General features: G+C 34.3%; 1 protein-coding gene across 1 annotated transcript; it reads right to left on the bottom strand.

Moving 5' to 3' along the window:
* Positions 1-10,663: 10,663 nt before the first annotated feature.
* On the bottom strand, positions 10,664-11,116 carry LOC130743769 (uncharacterized). Its single transcript, XM_057595998.1, has one exon. The coding sequence runs from the start codon at positions 11,114-11,116 to the stop codon at positions 10,664-10,666; it is 453 nt and encodes a 150-aa protein (XP_057451981.1).
* Positions 11,117-11,382: the final 266 nt, after the last annotated feature.

Raw genomic sequence — 11,382 nt, 5'->3', positions numbered from 1 at the left:
ACTCACCTCCAAATTCTCCAAAGGTAAAACATGAAGATGTTGAGGTAAGCTTTGAAGTTTTTGATGATTTTCAGCATCACCAATGCAATGGTATGATTTATATCGTTGAACATATAGATTCTGTATTTGGTGATAGGTTTGATAAAAATATTTCATTGAATACTTCAAAGAATGTATATAGCTTAAATTGTGAATTAGAAAGAAAGAAAAATAATGATTTTTGGATGGCTTGGAAAGGTTTTGATAGAACACTTGATGAAAACCAAGTCAAAAAGCCAAAGAAGCGGAAGGGGTTATACTATAACCCTTGTTTGTGGTCACCATGATAGTGTTTGCGTCAAGCTAACGACGTTAAACAAGCGCTTCCTGGGAGGCAACCCAGTGTTTATTTAGATTTTTAGCTATTTTAGTAAGTGATACAGTGATTTTGTGAAGTTTCATTTAAATATGTGCTTTCATGTGTTTCACAATTTTTGATTATCATATTGAGTGTGTTTAAAGGTCTAGGAGTCAATAACTTGAAGTTTTTGCAAATATAAAGTTGTATCTTATGTTTTGCTTGAGAGCTTGGATGAAATTTGGACACATTCAAAAATCTGTCAAAATTCTACATTTAAGAATTATAACATGTCCAAATAGTGATTTGACAGATATATGAATGATTGGTTTGTATGATATGAGCATTTTGCAAAATTTGGGGTATGAGGTTGTGAGCATCAGGTGAAAAATTAGTCCCTTTGAGCCATATTCTGCATAAACAGTAGAGATTTTCATTTCAACCCATTGATCATGCTCAATTGTGCACCTAAATGATTATATGTTAGGCATTAGGACAATTTTAAAGTGAACTTGATGATTTTGAGATGCAATGGATGGGTAACTTTTCAAAGTGAACAAGTTTTCAAATCCTAAGAAAAGTGAGAATGATTTTTACTCATTTGTGTATTTCAAAGGTTTCCACAAGTTTTAAATGGCCTAACTAGAGGGTAGGAGTGTTTAGAAAGCAGGAAAAGTGAGAGATACAAAATCTAAGGTGTTGAGTTGTGGAAAAAGCTGTTAAAAGAGAATGTAAAGTGAGTTTTGCAAAACCTGTGATTTTTTGCATGAATGTTGGATCCATACAAGTTTCTTGCAAGCATATAAAGTGGTTTGACCATGAGAAAGATATTCAACATCATTGAAACAGAATTGGAGACATGCACTTGTTGAAAATTCACAGTTGCTTATGAATTAAGCTTTTTCCTGGTGAATCTCATGATTTTGGTTAGTAACTAATTGAAATTGAGTGTGTAACAGGTCTGAATTGAAGGGTGCGGCATTGAGAGATTCATGGAAAATAGTCAAGGTAAGTATTATGAATTTTAGTTGTGAAAGTTTTGAAAAAGAAAAAAAATTGGCAAAATTCTGAGTTCTAGTGAAAATCTGTTTCTGTTTTAAAACTGTAAAGTGTTTGCTTGGGCGAAGCTTTGAGCGAACTCTACCTAAGAAATTGCATTTTCAACTGGAAAAGGATTGCTTAAGCCAAGGTCTGGGCCAAGCAAAGTTCGCTCGAGCGAACTAATGACGGCTTAAGCCATCATAACGCCTATAAAAAGAAAAAAAAAAAAAAAAAAGAGACACAATACAGCAGCACCGATTACGTTTCATCTCTCAACCCTCGTTCTCACTTTCTCACTCTCTTACCCTCTCTGAACCCTCGTGCTTCATCTCTCACCCACGTCCCACCCTCACCAAGAACAACAAGTAAGTTCTCTTTTTCCTTTGTTTCTCCATCAATTTTGGGGTTTCAATTTGGAATCAATTTTGGGAATCAATTCATGCTGGTTGGGTTGTTAAGAAATTATTCAAAAATTTGGACCCTTCTATCTTTGTTTCATGCTGGTTCCGTTTTAGTTATTGTTGCTTCTTGAACCAACACTTTGTTTGTGTATCAACTTGTTCGTACATGGTAAGGCTCTTTGATATTATTGTGTATGATTTTGGGGTCTTGAAATTTGTTTTGAATGGGCTGATTGATTATCATGCTCCATGAAATTGAATGTGTATATGAGATTAATTGTATGAGATATGAGGAAGTTACGTGAATGAAACATGAAGATTAGAATGTTGCACACCACATGTTTGAAAAAAGGTCTCAATGATATTGTAAATTATAAAAGCATGTGTAGAATGAAAAGCTAGGCTGGTTGGGGCTAATTCTAAAAATAAAATCAAAGATCAGTGGAATTAACTGCTTGCTCATAAATTTGTGCAAAATGAACATGTGAATTGAGAATGCTCATTTGTTTTGAACTTAAACTCACATGAATATTGAATGTCAATTTAGGATGGAACCCCGAACAAGAAATTTGAATGTCAACTTGAATAACAAGAAGAGAAAGCAAGCTCAACCACCACCTGAACCATCATCTGAATCTGAAACTGGGTATGAAGCTGAATTAGTTGCGTAGTGCTATGCAGGATCAGTTATATGTCAGATGGCCTGAGGACAGTCCACGTCCAGAGGAGGGAGAGAGGCATGGTGCTGATAGAGCTGGTGCTGGTTTAGCTGATGGAGATGGAGCTGATGCAGCCAAAATCATGTTCAACTTGAAATATTTTTCAGATCCCATGCTCATTTATAAACCAAACCAGTGCTATGCAGGATCAGTTATATGTCAGATGGCCTGAGGACAGTCCACGTCCAGAGGAGGGAGAGAGGCATGGTGCTGATAGAGCTGGTGCTGGTTTAGCTGATGGAGATGGAGCTGATGCAGCTCATGGATGATTGACAAAGCTGCAGCACGCCATACAGTGTTCATTTTATAATTCTGTCATTTTATTTCAGCTTTAGTACTTTATTTTAGTTTGATGTTGGTTTTAGTAGTTGTTTTAGACTATGTTACTTTTTGGTTTGATGTTACTTGGTTTAGTTCTTTTGGTATGTTGATACTTGGTTTTTGAGGATTGTCTTTTCTTCTGTTTGTCCAGTGATGAAATTGCTAGTACTGGTTTGGTTTATAAATGAGCATGGGATCTGAAAAATATTTCAAGTTGAACATGATTTTGTGTTTTAAATCCATGATCATTGTGTTTTGCACTCACTTAATGCCATGAAATGATATTAATACATCATTCACATGAGGTCATAGGCTCAATTTGTTTGAAAATGCTTGAAATCAAGGATACATACCTAAGCCATGTGAGGGAGTGTGACTAAACACTAGTGAAATGAGATGAAGAGAGAATCATCATTGTTTTACAAAGTTGAACTTGCTTGAGTCTCTAATTGTTTGGAATTGCATGGGAATGAAAGAAAATGACCAAGGCATTTTGTTCTTTAGTGTAAATAACTACTATGCCATATAACCTACCCTTATTTAGGAAATCACTTGGTTACCCCATTTGAGCCCTAAATTTAAAAAAATATTCTTGCTTCTTGTATATGATCCCAAGCTTAAAAGAAAAACAATGTCTCTTCCTTACTTTCTAAGTTGAGAGAGCATGCATGATTAGATTGTATATAAGTGTGCAAGTTGAGGGGAGTGGAGGCTATTAACATCTTGGTTTGAAATTATCAATTTCTCAATCTTGTGTGTATAAGAAAAAAAAAAGAAAGGAAAAGAAAAAGAAAAAAAAAAGTGTATATAAAGAATTGAAAAAGCAAAAAGAAAGATTGAGAGGTTGAAAGGGAATGAGAGGGGTGAAGTGTGATACAAATGAAAAGAAAATGGTATCAAAAGAGAGAGTTGGTTGAGGAGAGAGTGGAAGGTTATTAGTTGTGATACATGACATTTTGTGCTCTCTTAGCTAGAAAGTGTTTGATTATCCAGAAAAACCAATATTCTTTTGAAACCAAGCCCCATTACAACCCTAGAAAGACCTTTGTGATTCTGGACTAACCATGCAGTTTAATGATTACTGAGACAGGTAGCAAGTTTGATTTATGTGATTCATTGATTGATTTGAGTGAAACACTTGCCCTTGATCTTTGAGTTGTTCAGCTGATGAAAAGATGAGTAAATCCTTGATTGAAAAGTAACAAATTCAAATTGTTCTCAGAATCTCATGTTGAATATGCTCTTGTATCATGATCTTGGTAAATTGTTGTGGGCATCACATGATGTTGTCTTTGAGAAATTTGTTTTCATAAATTGGGAAATCATGCCGTGTGTAGAGTTTTGAAACCATGCTTGTTGAATGAACCTTGTCTATAGTTTTTTGATAATCGGTACCATTTGTTTGAGGACAAACAAAGTTTCAAGTTGGGGGGAGTTGATAAGTGTCAAATCTACTTAATTTTCATATCATTCTTGGGCACTTATTAGGGTTAGAAATGTGAAATAACTATCAAATTTACCCTCAATTGTGATGATATGGTTTACTAGAGGTCCTTGTAGAATTTAAGTGTTAATTATCAAATTTTGATGTAGGAATGAATGTTGGGAATGAAGATTTGCTTCAAAGAGCCTTGAATCATAAGAAAGCATCAAAGAATAGTGCTTGGCTCAGAAGTTTGTTCAAGCCATCTTGCAACAGAAGGTATTGAATGCTTGGCTCAGAAGTTTGCTCAAGCCATCTAGCAACAGAAGGTTTTAAGTGTTTGGCTCTGAAGTTGGCTCAAGCGAATATTTGGTCGCTTGAGCGGTTGAAAGGCGGTTCCCAGTTCTTCCTTCACGTTAAAGAAAGAGTTCGCTTGAGCGAACTTTGGACCGCTTGAGCGAACAAAGCTGTTATAAAAAGAACCCACCATCGTATTTTACAGGGACGGCGGAAAAATTAGGGAAACAGAACAGAGAACTCATAGAGCTGAGGAGAAGAAGATATTTTTGGACTTCTTTGATCATCCATCGAGGTGGGAACGCTCGGCGGACGTCACAGATCGTCATCATCTTCTTGTTTCTCTTTGTAAGCCTTAAAGCATCCATGGAAATGGATTGCTAAACCCTTTTTGTTGGATTTGGATGTAGCCTTTAACTATGATGTGTTTCTCTTGATTTCTATATGAAAATATCATTTCTATTACATGATTCAATGATTTTCTCTTGTTCTTAATGTTATGTTTTAGTTGCGCACCTAGAGCATATTGCTTGATTCGGCGTAAGAGCGGAAGCTACGGCATCTAGAGTCTGATATAGAGTTAATCATCTAGTAATCCTAATGTCTAGGAATGGAATTAGGTGTTGCTAGTCACTAAAACACCTAAGCTTAAAGATAACTTAACTTTGCTATGCATGTGAGGAATCAATGTTTAGGAAAGTAAGTTATAGATATCCACTCATGTGAGGAATCAATGAAGTAGGGTAGAACTGGTGTAGATGAATCATAAATAGGAATGAATTTCCATATAGAATCATAGGACACTAGTAGTTAAACGGTGAAGTCAAATTCCAACAGCTTTCTCATCTTGATATCCAATCGTTTTACTCTTGCTTTGTTTAATTTGAATGTGTTTTGGTCACCGAAACAATTATCAACCTTTTGAAAATCTATTGCTTGGGTAATTTTACTAGAGAACGACATTTGTATTAGCAATTCCCTGCGGATACGACAATAACCCTATACTATACTACAATTGAATCTTGAAGGATTTTAAAAGTAGTATCGGTGTAGAAAAATCTTTCAACAAAGCCCAACCACCAAAGTGTGTCATAATGATTTCTAATTTCCACATGTCATGTTTTTATTGGGTGTTTTCATTGAATTTCCACATGTCTATATCTCATTGGTCTAAATCCTTAATTTTTGATTGGTCGACATTAATTACAACATTAACTAATAATTAAGTAAATACATAAATCAAAAGCTGTTAAATGATGAGGTAATCAATCCTAAATTTGTGTATTTTTGAAATTTTTAATGTGGAACGTTTTCTAAAAAAATTAATGTGGAACATTTTCTAAAAAGTTGTTAACAAATTTAAAATTTAAAATTTAAAACTTGCGGTGGTGATTCATCATCAGTTTCTTTTGGGATTCCTTTCTTTTGATGTTTTTTTTTTTACTTTCTTTTGTTAAAGCTTGGGTTGCATTTTTAAATTTTTTTTATTTGGCAGGTTTAGTTTAGAAACTATATTTTTTTAGAAGAGAATTAGTTTTACTCCAAAGCGTGTGCTTTTCTGTAAAAAAAAAAAAATAGGTAAAGTGCGCTTTTCATATGATATGTAATTTCCAGCTTTTAATTTTTGTTCTTATTTTTTTTACTGTCATGTAATTATGTGATTGGTTGTGTTTAAATATGATGTGTTAGGTGTAGCTCACCCAAGAATTTCTCTATTCTGATTGTGTATCATCACCATGTATTTGTCCCTAATTGTGCCTTTTCTGGGTTCTTTTTTTTGTATTGGTCAATTCAGCTTACGAAGAGACAATGAGTAAATCTCACATTGACATATTACCATCTCATGAAAAGCCTTTTTCTGGGTCTAAGCTTAATCTGGTGAGCAGTTTAACTTAGGTATGTTCTGAATAAAAAAAATTATTTGTGACATTTTCTTATTCACACATTGAGCTTCTTCTTATTCTCAATACAGATTTCTCTTCTTTATTTTGGAAGTTAACTGAAAGGTGACCTATTGTGTGGAAACTCCAAAGGTGTTTAATTATGAGATCCTCCGTTTCTTAGTTCGTGTTTTTGTCTTTCTCTTTGATGATTGTACTTAGTTCGTATTTTGCAATATTATGATTGTCGTTATCTTTCTCTGTGTGAGGCAGCTTGGAGAACATTTGGTTTTACCATACACAAACGATGGTCGTCGGTGCAAAAACTAAAATTTCATCTTCCAAATTAATATTTAGCATATTATAATGATGATGAAGACGTTGGAGATGTTCTAGAAAAGAGTGGTACAAAATCCACAATGTTTATGACTTGGTTTGCAGCTAATGAGAAATACTGGGACGGGCGGAATCTAACATATGCTGAATTTTTCAGTAGATTTGTTTATCATAAAAAAGATAGAATCTGAAAACTAAGAAAAAAAGGTTTTAAAATTGGCATACTACAATATATCACTCCAGTCATCAAAGAGTTATATTGCATGAGAATCCTACTTACTATGCTAAAGAGTTGTACATCATATAGAAGTATGAGAACGGTGAAGGGAATAACATATGATACTTTTAAGATAGCATGTGATCAATTGAGGTTGCTAACAGATGACAAAGAATATATAGATGCAATTAAAGAAGTCTCTAATTTAGCTTATAAAGAACAAATGAGGAAATTCTTTGTAAGAATGTTAATGATTAATTCAATCTCAAAACCTAATGATGTTTGGGAAGCATGCTGACTTTGACTTCTCTTATTAGAAGACATTCTACACCGCAAAAGAAAAATATTTCATGATTCAGGTATGTAGGTTTTCAAGTTATATTATTAAGATTTGAAATGTTGCTATAATAATATAATTATTTGTTCAGATTTAATTTAAATGAAATTTAAAAGTTTAGAAAATCACGTTACGCATGATAATTATGCAAAATGTGTGAACATCATTAGTTATATTCGATACAGTTAAAAAACATTAGTTAATCCTCCTTATATTCAATATGAGGAGTTGCTTAGTATCCTTACACCAGAGCAAAAGTCTGTATATGATAAGGTTGTCACATTTGTGTTGTCAAACTTAGGAGGCTCCTACTTTTTATATGGCTATGGTGAAACCGAAAAGTCTTTTGTTTGGAACACTTTATCTGCGTCACTTAGATTTATAGGACTAATTGTTTTTAATGTTGCTTCCAGCGGCATAGCATCATTACTCTTGCCAGAAGGCAGAACAACTCACTTTAAATTTTGCACTCTATTAGATGCTACAAATACCTCAATATGTAATATAAAGCAGGGAAGTTTAGGAGCAAAGCTTCTGCTTAAAATAAGCCTTATTATATGGGATGAAGCTCCAAATGTTGAAAAAGTTTTGTTTCGGAACTCTTTGACGTTACACTTCGAGATTTGATGAGGTTGAAAAATGAAGACAACGTACATAACTTTTTGGAGGAAAAATAGTAATACTTGGAGGTGATTTTAGACAAATACTACCTGTAATAACTAGAGGAAGCAAACAGGAAGTTGTGGAAGCTACAATAAACTCTTCATCATTGTGGAAGCATTTTAAAGTTATGAAATTGTCTAATAACATGCGTCTAACCACAACTGAGACGACTGATGAAGCAAAAGAAATCAAAGAGTTTGCAGATTGGATTCTTAAAATTGGAAATGACGATCATCCTGATTCAAGAGCATGAAAGTATAATGTTTAAATCTCGCCAGATCTGCTCATCCCAATTAGTCCCAACCCATTAATGGAATTGATTAAATATACATATCCTGACCTTCCACACAAAATGAAAGACCCACAATTCTTTCAAGATAGAGCAATATTGGCCCCTACACTGGAAGCAATTGAAATGATAAACACTTACATGCTTTGCATGGTAGCTGCACCATAACATGAATATCCGAGCTCCGACTCCGCCTTACGATCCGATGAGGATTCTGAAATCTGGGGTGAGTGGTTTACCACAGAAATTTTGAACGACAATAAAAGTTCAGGAATCTCAAACCACAAACTATTATTGAAAGTAGGTACTTCAATCATGCTTTTGAGAATTATAGACCAAGAAGCAGTTTTACACAATGGAACCAAGTTAATTGTGGATGAACTTGAAGAACGTGCTATTAGTGCAACTGTTATCATAAGAACAAATGCTAATGACAAAGTACACATTTCAAGAAGGAACCAAGTCCATTCTAATTACAAATTTCCAATTAAATTCAGAAGAAGACAGTTACCAATTGTAGTATGCTTCGCGATGACCATAAACAAAAGCAAGGATAAACACTATCTCAGGTTGGAATCTTCCTTCTGAGGTCTGTCTTCACTCATGGTCAGTTACATGTACCTCCTCTCTCTACAATACGCTCAAGAAAGGGTCTTAAACTTTTTATACTGGATGCAGAGATGACACCCGCATAGGATGGGGAGTACCTCCCCTCTCCCCATCCCCGCATCCCTTCTCTATCCCTATCCCCACTCTCTATCCCCGTGGCGGGGTGAATTTTCATCTCATCCTCACCTCCCCACAGATCCCACGGATCCCCATAGGGATCATTAATATATCATTAAAAATAAAATAAAAAATACATAAATTTATACCAAGACCACAAATGTTTAAATATAGAAACCACATATTTTTTTTTACCTCAATAACATCTTCATCTTCATTAAAAATATGTTGTTCAAACTAAAATTTTGAAGTACATCATCGGCTACGTTTATGATCCTTTATAGTTTTTAATTAGTTATTAAGGGTATTGTTGAATTTTTACCTATGCACATGGGGTGGGGAGGGCGATCCCCAACTCCATCCCCAAATTTGTCTCGGGGGGATTTCGTCCTCACCCCCACCCTCACGGAAGAAAATTCCCCAAGATAGGGTCCCCAAATGGGGTAATCCCCACAGGGATCCCCACACACAAGTGAAAATTGTCATCCCTAACTGGATAAGTCGGGCAAACAATAGACCAGTACTGTAAATGTAGTGCTTAAGAAAGTTTTTGAAATTGTTTGATATATACAACACAATTTCATTTTTTTATTTCATTTTTCTCTTCATATATTATTATATGGTTAACTTATACACGATTGACTTATTTATAATTTAAATTATATATATGAAAACTAATTTATTTATTAAAAAATATAACATAAAATTCCGTGCAACGCACGGGTTATCACACACATATTCTAATGAACATGACAAGTTTTATTTTTTTGTGGCCCAAACCAGGGATTATTTTTTCATCAATGTAGCACATATATACTACCTTATGACAGAGACATAGAGTATAAGTTTGAAGTTTATACTAGTGGTTTTACCCGCGCGTTGCACGGGGAATACATCTATTATATTTGATAGGTCAATTAATACCTTGATCATTAAAAATATAATAAACAACTGATGAAATAGAAAAGTATGAAATGATGAGCAAAGTGGACAAAAAGTCTTAAACTAAAACCCTTGTTGCATAGATTGAACTTCGTACAATTAAATAACTAATAAAAAAACTGGTTAACCAAATCTCAAGCTATATTTGTTATGACATGATTGATGTAGTTTTTATGTTTGATTCTAGTGTTTTTTTACCCGTGCGATGCACGGGGAATAAGTATGTCCTATTTTATACGTAAATTAATACGTTTAATTTTTAAAATATAATAAACAAAGATGAAATATAAGAGTCTGAAATGCGAAGTATACGCTTGATTAACTAATAAAAAGATTGGTTAACGAAATCTTAAATTGTACAAAACATATAAGGGGACGAATTTATCGTATTTGATACATCAATCAATACGTTTTTTTTATACGTGGGTCAATACGTTGATTATTTAAAACATATTAAACAACGGATGAAATTGAAGTGTCTGATACGCTGAGCATAGTGGCGGAAAAGTCTTAAATTGAATCACTTGTTTGAAATTCATTCGGTTGAATAAATAATAAATAAAGATGAAATAGAAGTGTTTGAAATGCGAAGCAAACGACTGATTAACTAATAAGAAGATTGGTGAACGAAACCTCAAATTCTCCAAAACATATAAGGGCACGGTTTTACGGTCTCTAATAAACAGTAGCCGAGTTACTCTGCAGTGAGCGTGATTATGCGCGTCAATTTCCGCTCACACGTTCTCAAAAACTTCTTTGTAGACAACATTGCGCGTGGAGCTCGAAACTACCCTTTGCTCATCCACAATAAGCACCTTAAGCCCTTTTCTAGACTTCACCCTTGAGAGAGCGACATACAACTGTCCATGAGTAAACACAGGCCTCAGAAGGTACAAACCGACATGAGAAAGGGACTGGCCTTGACTCTTGTTTATAGTCATCGTGAAGCATAAAGTCATCGGGAATTGCCTTCGAGAGAACTGGAAGGGAAGACCAGAGTCAAAAGGCGTTAAGGTTATCCTCGGAATGTACTCAGTTTTACTTTTACCCAGCCTGATTCTTGATAAAACAGTCACAACAATTATATACTGAGTAAGATGAGTAACTCTCAACCGGATCCCATTACACAGACCAGCCGCTTGGTCTATGTTTCGCAGAAGCATGATCAGAACTCCAACTTTCAACATTAGTATGTGGTTTGGAATTCCCAAAATATTAAATTCCACTCATTATGAGTTTGTCAGCAATTCAGATAAATAATTATCAAATTTCATAAATATATCAGCTCATTAAATTATTTAAATAAACATTTTTTTATAGAAATGTTGTAAACATTTGTAACAAAATGATTAGATCAAACATAAGTGTTTAAAGTAATGTATGACTTGGACTTAAAAACAAAAATCTCTCGTACATTTAAAACTATAACATGTAGGAAACACCAAGTTCATAT

This window comes from Lotus japonicus, chromosome 3 (genome assembly GCF_012489685.1).
Source record: "Lotus japonicus ecotype B-129 chromosome 3, LjGifu_v1.2".
NCBI classification, from domain to species: domain Eukaryota; kingdom Viridiplantae; phylum Streptophyta; class Magnoliopsida; order Fabales; family Fabaceae; genus Lotus; species Lotus japonicus.
This window is presented reverse-complemented; position numbering and strand designations above follow the sequence as displayed.